This window comes from Pezoporus flaviventris, unplaced genomic scaffold (genome assembly GCF_033815535.1).
Source record: "Pezoporus flaviventris isolate CSIRO_AGI_PZ_B2104156 unplaced genomic scaffold, CSIRO_AGI_Pfla_v1 ptg000011l, whole genome shotgun sequence".
In the NCBI taxonomy this organism is placed as follows: domain Eukaryota; kingdom Metazoa; phylum Chordata; class Aves; order Psittaciformes; family Psittacidae; genus Pezoporus; species Pezoporus flaviventris.
In genome coordinates this window covers 1,688,799-1,702,282 of record NW_026892559.1, presented here as the reverse complement: position 1 = coordinate 1,702,282, position 13,484 = coordinate 1,688,799, and the positions used below count along the sequence as shown (strand labels likewise).

The 13,484-nt window shown below is 49.4% G+C and overlaps 1 protein-coding gene across 7 annotated transcripts in view; it reads left to right on the top strand.

The window, feature by feature from the left end:
- The window catches only part of ZC3H7B (zinc finger CCCH-type containing 7B), a 51,816-nt gene extending 38,764 nt beyond the window's left edge, over positions 1-13,052 (top strand). For all 7 annotated transcript variants that reach the window (XM_061450713.1, XM_061450716.1, XM_061450715.1 and 4 more), the window contains 5 exons: positions 3,846-3,951; positions 5,310-5,418; positions 7,143-7,276; positions 8,030-8,193; positions 8,949-13,052. In XM_061450713.1, coding sequence (XP_061306697.1) covers positions 3,846-3,951; positions 5,310-5,418; positions 7,143-7,276; positions 8,030-8,193; positions 8,949-9,141 — 706 coding nt within the window. In that variant the 3' untranslated portion in view covers positions 9,142-13,052. The remainder of the gene's footprint in view (positions 1-3,845; positions 3,952-5,309; positions 5,419-7,142; positions 7,277-8,029; positions 8,194-8,948) is intronic.
- Positions 13,053-13,484: the final 432 nt, after the last annotated feature.

Sequence of the window (13,484 nt, the reverse complement as noted above, 5' to 3'; positions counted from 1 at the left end):
CCTTTTACATTCATTTCCTTGGCTCTTTCATTGCTTTGATTGCTCTTTTCTGAGGCATGTCTTGTCCTTTTGCAGCTCCTAGCTCCTTGGGGCCTGTGAGGATGATTGGTGTGATAGTATCATAGAATCATAGAATAGTTTGGGTTAGAAGGGACCTTTAAAGGCCATTTTGTCCAAACCCCACACTGCAATGAGCAGGGACATCTTCAACTAGATCAGGTTGCTCAGAGCCCCATCCAGCCTCACCTTGAATGTTTCCAGGGATGGAGTGTTACAACCTCTGTTGGTTGTTCCAGTGTTTCAACACCCTTATTGTAAAAAGTTTCTTCCTTATCTAGTCTGGAACTCCCTTCTTTTAGTTACCCCTTGTTCTATTGCTACAGGCTCTTTAGAAAAGACAGGCCCAGCAGACGGGGAGGGGGGTTGCCGTTTATGTTAGCGATAGGCTAGAGAGTATGGAACTCTGACTGGGGACAGATGATCGGTTAACAGAGACTTTGTGGGTCACGATTATAGGGAGAACAGCTATGGGGGCCATTACTGTGGGGATCTGTTACAGACCGCCTGATCAAGGGGAACCTGCGGATGAAGTGCTTTATAGACAGATAGCAACAGCCTCACGCTTACAGGCCCTTGTTCTCATGGGGGACTTCAACCACCCTGACATCTGTTGGAGGCACGGCACAAGCAATCCAGGAGGTTCCTCAATTATGTGGAAGACAACTTCCTTCTGCAAGTAATAGGAGCCGACAAGGAGAGGTGCCATGCTTGACCTCGTGCTCACCAACAGGGAAGGGCTCGTTGGAAATGTGATGCTCCAGGGCAGCCTTGGATGCAGCGATCATGAAATGGTCGAGTTTGAGATCCTCAGGACAGTGAGAAGAGTGTGCAGCAAGCTCACTGCCCTGGACTTCAAGAGAGCAGACTTTGGCCTCTTCAGGAACCTGCTTAGTAAAGTTCCACGGGATATAGCCCTAGAGGGCAGGGGGGGGCAAGGCTGCTGGTTGATATTCAAGGATCACCTGCTATAAGCTCAGGAGTGTTGCATCCCAGCTAGAAGGAAGTGCAGCAGGAGGGCCAGGAGACCTCCTTGGATGGATAAGGAACTGCTGAGGAAAATTCAAGGGGGAAAAAGAGGCTTATAAAAGGTGGAAGCAAGGACAGGTGGCCTGGGAAGAGTACAGGGATATTGTCCAAGAAGCTAGGGACCAGGTTAGGAAAGTTAAGGCCCAGTTAGAATTAAACTTGGCTAGGGATGTGGAAGATAACAGGAAGGTAGGGGACCACACGGGCGCTCTCTGGAAGCTCTCAGGAGACCTGTATACCCTGGGTTTGGAGAAGGCTGAGGTTCTTAATGACTTCTTTGCCTCAGTCTTCACTGGCAAGTGCTCTGACCACACCACCCAAGGCTTGAAAGGCAGATGCAGGGACTGTGAGAATGAAGACCTTGGGCCCACTGTAGGCCCACTGTGATGGTTTGAGACCATCTTAAGAGCCTGAATGTACAGAAGTCCATGGGACCTGATGAAATCCATCCGTGAGTCCTGAAGGAGCTGGCAAATGAAGTTGTGAAGCCACTGGCCATCATACTTGAAAAATTGTGGCAGTCAGGTGGAGTTCCCAGCAACTGGAAAAAGGGAAATATAACCCCCATTTTCAAGAAGGGGAAAATGGATGCACCGGGGAATTACAGACCAGTCAGTCTCACCTCTGTGTCTGGCAAACTCTTGGAGCAGATTCTCCTGGAAGGCATGCTAAGGCACATGAAAATCAACAAGGTGCTTGGTGACAGCCAGCATGGCTTCACTAAGGGGAAATCCTGCCTGAGCAATTTGGTGGCCTTCTATGATGGGTCTACAGGACTGATGGACAGGGTAGAGCAGTTGACGTAATCTACCTGGACTTGTGCAAAGCGTTCGACGCTGTCCCACACAACATCCTTGCCTCTAAATTGGAGAGACATCAATTTGATGGATGGACCACTCGGTGGATAAAGAACTGGCTGGATGGCCGCACACAAAGAGTTGTGGTCAATGGCTCAATGTCCGGCTGGAGACCAGTAACGAGTGGTGCCCCTGAGGGATCGGTGTTGGGACCGGTCTTGTTTAACATCTTTGTCGCTGACATGGACAGTGGGATTGAGTGCGCCCTCAGCAAGTTTGCCGATGACACCAAGCTGTGTGGTTCAGTTGATACGCTGGAGGGCAGGAATGCCATCCAGAGGGACCTCGACACGCTTGTGAGGTGGGCTGATGCCAACCTCATGAAATTTAACCATGCCAAGTGCAAGGTCCTACACCTGGGTCGGAGCAATCCCAGGCACAGCTACAGGTTGGGCAGAGAAGAGATTCAGAGCAGCCCTGTGGAGAAGGACTTGCGGGTATTGGTCGATGAAAAAACTGAACATGAGCAGGCTGCAGTGTGTGCTTGCAGCCCAGAAAGCCAACTGTATCCTGGGCTGCATCAAAAGGAGCGTGACCAGCAGGTCAAAGGAGGTGATCCTGCCGCTCTACTCTGCTCTTGTGAGACCTCACTTGGAGTATTGTGTACAGTTCTGGTGTCCTCAACATAAAAAGGACATGGAACTGTTGGAACAAGTCCAGAGAAGGGCCATGAGGATGATCAGGGGACTGGAGCACCTCCCGTATGAAGACAGGCTGAGGAAGTTGGGGCTGTTCAGCCTGGAGAAGAGAAGGCTGCGTGGAGACCTCATAGCAGCCTTCCAGTATCTGAAGGGGGCCTATAGGGATGCTGGGGAGGGACTCTTCATTAGGTACTGTAGTGACAGGACAAGGGGTAACGGGTTAAAACTTAAACAGGGGAAGTTTAGATTGGATATAAGGAGGAAGCTCTTTACTGTAAGGGTGGTGAGGCACTGGAATGGGTTGCCCAAGGAAGTTGTGAATGCTCAATCCCTGGAGGTGTTCAAGGCCAGGTTGGACAGAGCCTTGGGTGACATGGTTTAGTGTGAGGTGTCCCTGCCCATGGCAGGGCGTTGGAACTGGATGATCTTGAGGTCCTTTCCAACCCTAACTGTTCTATGATTCTATGCCCTACTACAAAGTTTGTCCCCATCTTTCTTATAAGCCCCCTAGAAGAGGAATATCACCTGGGAAATCACCACTGGGTCATGGGAACTGTGGCCCATCTCACCTAGGCAGCCTGGCATGATAGGATAGAAGGGTTTATAGGACTTCACATGCCATAGCACAAGCCACACAGTCCAGCATCCTATTGCAAATGTAAGCGGTTTGTTGAACAAGAGACAGAAGCAGCAGTTGCTGGAAGAGGTGAGCAGGTGAGGATCGCTTCCTGGAATGGGAAGGACAACATCTCTTTGTGCAGCTACTGAGTTGAGCTTGAAGTTTTGCCCAGGGTATCTCCTGGTGATCACTTGCTGGAGCTGCAAGAGAATTAGTACTTCCTGGCACCTGTTCATAAAACAGTGCTTGTAATGACTTGCATTTCTACTACACCTTTCAAGCAGAAAATATTCCTAATTTTTTTTCATGGATGTGATTGCACAAGAATTGGCTGTGTAGAAGGGTGGAAAGCAGCTGTTTAGTAGTCCTTGGAGATTCCCTGTGAGACTTGGGGGAGACTTCAGTGACTTCAAGAGAAGAGATACCCCAAGAAATATGTGGCATGTACAAGGAGAAATCCTCCTAAACACCCTTCTTGAGGCTTCTCTATCACAGATGTGCATGTCTAGGAATAGCTGCATAGTGCAGGGGCGACCTGGACAGGAGGATCTGGTCATCTCTCAGTATTTAAGAGTCCCTGAGGAAAACAAAACTTTGTTCTGCTCTTCCTTTGCCTCTCTTGATTTATTCTCTGGTTTTCAGTTGGACAAAGGAACGTCGCGTCCTGCTGGTGATGTCCAAAGCAAAGAAGAAGTGGGTGTCTGTCCGACCACTGCCTTCCATCCGCAACTTCCCACAGCAGTATGATGTAAGCCCCATGCCTGGCACAGCCAGGTGCCCCTTCCTCTTCCCTCCCACCATGGTGCAGTGTTTTGGGGGCTGGTCCCTTGGAGACCTGGTAGGGATGCAAGGACGTGTTGGCTGTGGTAGAAAGCAAGGACAGACTGATGGCATCAAGATTTCAAACACATCCAGAAAAAGAGTGGAGCAGAAAGAGGAGCAGCACCTGTTTAAACCACTCTACACACATACGGGAGTTTCTTACATTGCTATTAACGCAGTCACCATCTCAAGAAGTGGATGGCATGGGGTTTGGGAATGAGACTTGATTCTCGCTTTAGGTCAGGGTTTCCCAGTGCGGGTGAGAGGTGAAACGGAGCACTTGAGAGGGCTTGTCCCTATGGCTGTGCTGCTGTAGACTGTGAAACTGCCTCATAATGTGTTTTGACAGCAGAACTAAGAAGTTGGCTAAAAAGCCACGTTCTCTGAGAACTACAGATATTCAACCTCCAACCCCAGCCCCAAATACAGCAATTGATAGTTCTCTCTTCCTCTCCTTTCTCCCTGGAAGTAGAAGGCATCTCTCCCCCTGTCCTATGGGACCTGCTGCTCCCTAGTCCATGGGCAGGCACAAAGCTTTGAGCACTCTCCAGTTGCAAGGGCAGTTGCTAGAAGCTGGTGTGGGGGAACAGGAGTTATTTATAGCTGCTACAGTAGGCAACAAGCCAGCAGGTGAGTCACAGATCATGCAGCAAAGCAGTTCAAGTGTGCGTTGCCTGAGCTCCCACTCAGCCCCAGCCAGAGAGAAGCAGTGTTGTCTCTTTTTCCCCAGTTTGAATGGGCAAGCTGGTGTCCACACTGGTGACAGGACTAGGGGAGAAGGAACCATCAGTAAACACGATGCTCAGAAAGCTGCTAATTTTCCCTGACAATGATGCTGTTGGTAGCTGTGAGGTAGAGTTGTGTGTGCCATAGTGTGGTCTAAGCAACCCGTAAGGCCACACTTCATCCACTTGGAAGTTGGTGGAGAATGGAGCACCTTTTGGGAACAGCAGCTTGACCAGCAGGAGACAACATTGAGTCCATCCAGGTTGTTCCCTGCTGCCTCACCCAGGGCCAGCACTAGATGTACCTGCACCCGGTCACCTGTGGAAATGGCAACAAGAGAGAGGCCAGGGACTGAACTGAGCTGCCCTCATGTTTATAGGGAAAACTTACTGTTCATGTCATCACTGAGGAAAAGAAGCATGAGTTAACGACATATGGAGGGTCCAGTTTGCAACCTCTCCTATGTGCAGTTTAATGCCCCAGCTGTTTTTGTGAGCCCACTTTCCCCTTTAGCAAGGAGTGTTTATGCAGATGCTAACTTTTGCTCTCTTTCACCAGTTGTGTATCCATGCACAAAATGGCAGGAAATGCCAATACGTGGGCAACTGCTCCTTCGCCCACAGCCCTGAGGAGAGAGACATGTGGACCTTCATGAAGGAAAATAAAAGTGAGTGGGGTTAACATGGACCAGAGAGTCTGGGGAGAGGGAAGAGGGCATTTGGGCAATGGATGCAGGGTTTGTTAAGATGTACTCTTGACAGCAGAGACAGAGCTGGACAGAGCTGGTACCATGAGCTTTGGTGGGATTATGGGTCAGGTCTGTCTATAGTAATTTAGAGCTTCTCTTGAACATACATGCATATCTTGAGTCCCTCACTCTGGGACTAGTGCACACTGGTCCCAAGTCTCGCACTGCTCCATTGCTGCCCTCCCTTTCTGCAGCTTGTTGAATCCATGCTGTGCTGACCCTCCAGTTGCCTGTACTGCCCCAGGCCTGGCTCTGTATGGAGCTCTGCCAAAGCACCAGTCCTGACCTGTAGCTGCTCCTGTATCTTTCTCGTCTGTCTTGTATCTGCCTTAGCTTTATTGCTCATTTCTGCCCCTATCCCTTGCTCCTGGGCTGTGTCACTCCCTGCTCATGGCATTGTATTCATTGGATTGGATTTGAGATCCCAAATGAGAGCGTCGTTGGGTGGTGCCTTTGTGGAGTGGATTGTCTGGAATTAATTACGGAGACTCCCAGCTTACCTTCTGTGGGATAGCTGAGGGGGGTTACCCATGTTCTGGACAGCCAGCTCCCTTGCAGCAATCCTTGTTTATTCAGACCAACTGTGGGGTGGGAAAAGAGACTCTCTGCAAGGCCCAGTTGTCCAGGTACTCACCTGTTTCTGTTGGGAGATGCTGGAAAGCTTGGAGGGTTTCAGGCATGCTCTGAGTTTCTTCAGTCTTCACATTTGGATGGAGAGTCTTTGCCAGCCAGATGCTGTTACTTGTTGCAGTCCAAGTTAATTTTGTTGTTGAGGCCTTTAGAGCACATCAGACTAGTCTGGGTGTGTTTGCTCAAGCAGGAAGGTGAATCTTCAAATGACAAGAGTTGTTTCAGTTTGGGGCAATTTGCATTCATTATCCCAAATTGCCACGAGTTCCTCAATTACCCGTTTAGAGAGGACTAAATCACTACCAACACACTTACAGCATCACTTTGGTACTGCAAACATTTGTTTCCATAGCCTCTCTCAGGAGAAAATAGGAGAAAAAGGAGATGTGCACTCAAAGCTTCCACCCAAAATTTCCCTTCCCACTAGTGTGCTGAGTGGGTTTTAAAACAAAAGCAGCAAGAGACATCTACTGCTGTCCTCTGGGCAGGTTTTGAACTTGGGGCAAGCTATCATTAGGTCTTCTTCCCCTCCCCAGTCCTTCCTGTGGCCAGCTGGCTTAAGGGCTCTCCTCCCTCTTGAGTGCTGAGGATGAAGGACTTAGAGGGAATGGACCAGTCTGAATCCAGCCCCTGCCTTTGGTCCCTGGCTGGAGTGAGATGTCTGCTGAGTCAAGCAGAATCAGGCTTGATGGAGAACCACCTGGTGGGGGAAATCCATGGAGATCTTGGGACACTTCCCCTCCTTCCTGAACACTCTGTGTAGCTGCTGTCAAGGTTGCCACTTGACTCACAGAAGACACCTACCCCACGTGGTCGTGGTGTGAACTTGGTTCTTTTCCCCAGGGGTCTGATTTGAGGAGGTGACATGGGGCCTCCCAGACCTTCAGTGTGGTGGCTGGTGCTGCTGCAGAGGACAGGGGAGGGGAGGGAAGGGAAGGGCTGCCCCAACGTTTGTCCTGTAGTTTGTGCATGGTGCGGGATGCTGAGTGACCTCATGGGTCGCCTTTGTGCAGTACTGGATATGCAGCAGACCTACGACATGTGGCTGAAGAAACACAATCCTGGGAAGCCTGGAGAGGGGACACCACTCACCTCACGAGAAGGGGAGAAACAGATCCAGATGCCCACCGACTATGCTGACATCATGGTAATCAGCTCATCTCTTGTCTTTTATCCCTCCTCCTCCGTGCTGACAGCCTGCCCCTCTCCTGTACTCCAGGTGTGAGCCAGCAGGGACTGCACTGCTTTTGTGGGAAAGAGCTTGTGCTAATGTAGGTTAGATGGGCAGCTTGGAGCAGTACAGCAAGGGCAGCATAGATGAGATGGAAGGAGATTGACCTGTCATCAGTAAGGCTCTGCAATGGCTTTTCTGTTAATCCTCCAGTCAGTCGGAGTCTACCTTAGGTTCCCTTTTGTGTGGGCTCAGCCTCTCCACAAGGTTCCTACTGGCTCCTGGGAAAGCTGGCAAAGTCATTGCTGGCCTGCTGGAAAAGGTGTAGAAGCTTGGAGAAGAACTGGGTTGGGAACGTAAAGGCCTGGGAAAACTAGAGGCAGATGTATCTCCTCAGGCCAGGAGTTGTGAATGGTGTATGAAGAGTCCTGCATTGTCTGTGCTCCTGGGTGCCATCAGCAGGGGCATGGGGACCATGTCAGTGAACTGTTCTCTAAGCCTGTTTGAGGTGTAGGGTAGATGTTGACAGAGCATCTCCTCTGCTCCCCCTTAGCAGCAGCATGATGTCCTAAAGATGACATGGCAGGGAAGTGTGGGAGGTCTTAGACTGAGTGGAGCTTCCAGGATGCTCTGGAAAGAGAGGGGGAGAGGCAGTGCCAGCATGGGGAAGGCTGATGGGTGTGACTGTTCATGCACTGACTGGCCCTTTGCCCTGTCTGCACCGGTTAGATGGGCTACCACTGCTGGCTCTGTGGGAAGAACAGCAACAGCAAAAAGCAATGGCAGCAGCACATCCAGTCAGAGAAGCACAAGGAGAAGGTCTTCACCTCAGACAGTGACTCCAGCTGCTGGAACTACCGCTTCCCCATGGGTGAATTCCGGCTCTGTGAAAGGTACCGTTGTCTCATCTCCCCTCTGTGCTGCTGCTGCAGGGATGGGGCAACAGGCCCAGGGACCTTCACTCCCTCCTCCTCCTCTCACAGAGTCCCCAGGGAATTCTGCTTGGAGGAGGAGTGAGACTGGCAGGTTTGGGTGACAGTGAGGCTGCAGTTGGATCCCAGGGATGCTCAGCCACACTACTGAGTGTAAAAATACATTCCCAAGGACATGTCTTTAGAAAAGGAGAAGGGGTTTCACATCTGCACCTGTGCCCTCCATAGCCAGGATGCTCTTGGCTCTGTCTGCTGAACAGTCTGCTTGGCCTGATGCTTGGGGGAATCCCAGGTGCTTTATTAAGTGGTTTGAATGCTTTGCATCCTCCAAATCAGTGCCTTGAGGTGACTTCAGAAGGCTTGTGATGGTTAGAAGTGCCATTTTGATTCAAGGGAAGGCTCTGTCTCTCATGGCTACCACGTGGCGTTGTGTAGTGGTTTCTCCTCATCCCTGCTGGTCCAGTTCCAGCTCACACTGTTTTGTTCTGTTGACTAAATCCCCTCGTAGACATTGCTCTGTTTGCTGCTCTGTTGCTCTGCACAACCTCCCTGTTGCCTTCACTGGCTGCGCATGGGAAGGATCTAGGAGGATCATTTCACCCTTAGAAAGCAGAGTTGACAGCATGTTTCAGTAGGCTCCAAGCGGGTATTCCAGATGGGGAGCAAAAACCCCTGTCCCAGGGATGCCCTCTTGATCGCGCTCCTTGTGCCGGCAGGTTCCAGAAGAGCAAGACCTGCCCTGAAGGAGAGGAATGCCGCTTTGCCCACGGCCAGGATGAGCTGACAGAATGGCTAGACCGGAGAGAGGTGCTCAAGCAGAAGCTGGCCAAAGCCCGCAAGGACATGCTGCTGTGCCCCAGGGATGACGACTTTGGGAAATACAACTTCCTATTGCGGGATGGCGTATAGTAAGGGATGAGAGGGGAGCCTGTCAGCTGGAGAAACACAGGGTGGGTTTTCCATGGGTGGCAGTAGCAGGGAGAGCGAGGCCTGTGTCTCGCAAAGAGAACTTTTTCTTTTCTTTTGTTTTAAGATTATGAGATGATGATTTATTAGTGGTGAATGAAATCGTGAATTTGATTCTCCTTGGCCAGCGAACACCATGCTCACCGAGTTTGTGATCCATTTCCTCTTTCTTCTTTCCCTCCAAATTCTCCTTCCTCTTCATCTTCTTGTTTTCACTGTCCTTCATTCAAAGGAATGAATCCAGTCTGGACTGGGCTGTGGATTGGGGAGCTTCTCCTTGTATCATTCTTCTGCCCCTCAGCTCAGAATGTGGCTGTGGAGGTCTGGAGGACAAAGCTGAGAGGAAGGGCCAGACATCTGGTGAAAAGGTGACCCTGAAGTTCATGTGCTCCTTTTCTCAGTGCTGCAGAGCAAGCCCCACTTAACACTGCTGCGGCTGGCCTGCTCTCCTGGGAGTTCTGTACCAGAAAAATTAGGAATTGAGATGCAAAGAGGGAAAACCACTAGATCTGGCTTAAAACATGTAGGCTTAAGCTTCTGCTGTCTGTATTGCCCTGAGGCATCAACTGGTGCTGAAGTAACAGCCATGTTGTATAACAACTATAGCTAAGAGCAGCAAAGTAATAAAACCACTTGCAGCAGCAGGAACTGGATTGTAGGTGACTTAAGACTGTTTCAGCTGACTGTACTCGGAAAGCAAATTGGTGACTCCTCATTAGATATCTTTCTCAGTGTGCAGCAGGTTTTGGTTTGTTTTTTTGGCTGTGACTGGTGGCAGTAAGGCTGAAGGCATCTATAAGGTGTAGTGGCGGCTGTGGCACACCCTGTGTCGCTGCAATCTGTGAGCAGTATTAGTGAGGAGGAAGGCTGTAACCAAAAGGAGCTTGTGTTTCTGTGTTGCCTTGTCTCCTGAAGGGAGGTAGGGAGGTAATGGGGTTCCCTTCTTGCTCTTGGTGACTTAGAGCTGCATTTTAACCTGCACTGCCAGAAGAACTGGGGACCTGTTCAAAAGGACAGCATTGAGCAGCGCAGGCAGAGCTTTGCTGATGGGAATCCAGCTGGAAGGATGCTTACCAGCACCAGAGGTCTAACCCCCTCCTCCTCGGAGCTGAGGCAGGGAGCTTGCAGACACACAGTGCAGGCAGGGTGTGACCCAGGGCAGGGGCTGTGGTGGAGTGCAAGTGGCACAATGGGACCCAGCCATGCACCCACTCCTGTCCCACCTGGTGTGTGCCACCATGGAAAACAGTGATGCTGAGATCTGGGACAGGAGTTTTGGCTTTTATAGTGGCAGCAGTAAGAGGCAGCACTGCTTTGCGTGCCAGCCTTGTCCTTTCTGGTGGTCTCACCCCATAGGGTAAAAAGCATGTCCTGTCCTGAGCTTCCCTCTCCTCTCTTCCGCAGCCCAGCTGCACTCTGCAGTTTTGCATGCATGGATGGCACCATCCACTCAAACTCAAACACGTCTCCTTCCCAGCATTTGTAGGGGATGTATTTTTCATACAGAGTCTCCCAGGACAGCAGGCTCAGAGCCCTTGGGGTTGGCAGTGCTGTATCCGTGGTAAATACAATCTGGCCATGAACTGCTTTGTGCTTTGGCATTGCTGGGTCCCCCTTTTCCCTTGCTGCTCCCATATCCCTGGGGCTCCCAGCTTCAGGAGAGATGTGGAAATGCAGGAGGTGCTGTGGGGGCAGCTGCAAGTTTTTAGACCAGCCTCCAGGTGGGTGCATCAGCTCCACTGGAATAGTTACGACCCAGGAGCAGAGTGCGCTGCATGCTGATTTTGGGTCTTTTCAGAGATACTCCATGCTCTAAGTAAGCTGAATGTGCCCCTGGGCTTAGAATTGTGTAGATTAGAAAAGACCTTGAAGATCATCCAGTTGTTTACCCTAGGACTGCCAAGTCCACCACTAAACCATGTCACTAAGCACATCTGCATGTCTTTAAAATACCTCCAGGGATGGCAACTCAACCGCTGCCCTGCAGAGCTTATTTCCTCGCCTTTAAAATATGGATGGTGGTTGCTGGTTTGGTGTGAGCTCCCTTTCCCAGCTGTTCAGCACCTTGAGATCTGGTTTGGAAGGGGCCAGGACCATAACATCTGATGATAAGCAGGCAGCTCACTGGGAGAGGTGGGGAGGGAAGTGGCTATTTCCATCTCTGCCCACGTGTGGGGAGAAGGACAAGATGGGGAAGGATCTGTAGTGCTATGAGGAGAGAGAGTGGTGCAGCATCAAACATGGCAGTTTGAGTGGTCAGGTGGTGTATTCTCTCCTCTGCCCTTCCCTGTAGCTGTCTGGGTCATACCTTCTCCTGGTGCTCCTTGTGCTTAAGTGGTCAGCTTCATAGAGACAGGGGAGGAGGTTGGCATCAGCTCCCGGGTTGTCTTGTTCTGCTCTTCTCAGGCAGAGATGCCAGGGGATCTGATCTGGATCGTGGAACATTGGGATGTGTTTTTATTTTAAACCAAACCTGCATCTCTTAGTGTGACTCTAGTGTTCACTGCGCCATGAATTCTCATACAGTAACTTTGTAGGGTACAAAGTGGGTTGCTGTCCCCTCTCCCTGTCACTCTGGGGCTGAGGCAGGGAGAGGTGTGTGAGGTGAGGTGATGTGAGGGAGGCCCACAGTCATGGGGGTTGCGTCCAGTATCTCTTTATGTTTTCCCTGGTATGATAACCTGGTCTGTGGTGTTGCAGTACTTTGTCACCAGACTTGTTTTAGTGTGTATATATGTGACCCCTCCCATGAAGCATATATACACAGGTATTAAATATATCGCTCTATATAATATTATATGTGTGTGGTATCGAAGGAATCTTTTAAACGATGGTAAAGGAAAAGGACTCGGGCCAGGAAACGCAGCATCTCCATTTTAAATATGAAGACTTTTATTTTGGTTAGGGAAAGGGAAATAACAAAGAGGGGAGGGTTTATATAGATAGGTATAAACGTTGAGATGGGACAGGTTTCCCTGTTCACATTCTGAAACCCCCTAGGATGTCCTCGCAGTCATATCTCGATGGCAGAGGATTATACTGCTAACTAGCAAGTAAAGTTTTAATGGTAAAGGCTTTGCTTATATTTAATTTAAAGGGCAGGAAGCTTCACACTTGACTTCCCAGGCTGGCTTTACCAAGCCCAGACGGTTTTCTTCAGCACATTATGTACTCTTAGCAGAGCTGCAGACAAACCATGTGTGGTAGGGCTGCTGACCCTGTGACAGCTCTCTCTTTTCTTCACTCACGTGAGAGAAGATGATTTTGCAGCACAGAACCAAAGTTGAGGGTTATTAACAAAACAAGCTATGGTTTAATTTTATAACATTAGAAGAAAATCTCATATCCTGTAAAATAACCCCAGACGCACACACTTGCACAGAGCAGGGGCTTGTCAAATGCTGAAGGACTTAGTGAAAATCTTTTCCCAAATCCTTTGGTAGGGGCAGGGATTTCAGTGACACTGGTGTTGGAGCTGACCTGACCTTTACAGGGGGAAGTATAAAACCAAAAAATACCCTACTTAGCTTGTATGAAACTGTATGTCAAAAATGGAAGGGTTTTAGCAAGTGAGAGGAAAAGACAGCAAGGGGATGCTGCAGTTCTGAGCTGGGTAGTAATGACTTCGAGTCCTTTAATATGTCTTTGTATTAATATAATTTAAGAATACCACGCTTTACTATTAAAAAAGAACTTAGTATCTTTCATAAGGTCTAGTATCAAGATAATAATGTAGATGTTTTAACAACATTTTTGGTTTTGTTCTTAAATAAATAAATAAATAAAACCCAACAACCAAACTTGCTTCTTTTAGCCTTTGTAATAGAAAATAAAAGTGTGCACTTTAAACCCTCTCCTGATCCAGTGTGTGTTTGCGTTTTTCAAATGCCCTGCAAAGGCTTTTTGTCCTGGTTTCAGGTTTCCCTGCTGTAAGGAGGGAAGCAAAAGGAGCACTTCAGGCACTGGATCACTTTTTGCTTTCTCCCATCTTTTAAGTAGAAGCTACTGCTGTTTCTTGCTGAGTGGAAAATAGCCTCTGTGTGTATTAAGAGATTCGGCAGTTCTCCATCAGGTGCACAGTTCTTGTGAACTTTAGGTGTATTTAAGACTTTTTCTGTTTTTCATTCCCCCAAGGATCAAGAATCTACACGCTCTGCATTAACACACAGTTTCAGGTGTTTGAGTAACCCGTGTTTTGAAACCTCCAGTAATCGTGTGTTGTCATCACCTTCACTTAGAGGTTGTTCCACTGTGTAGGCTGCTCTGTTTGACTGGGTCAGCCGGTT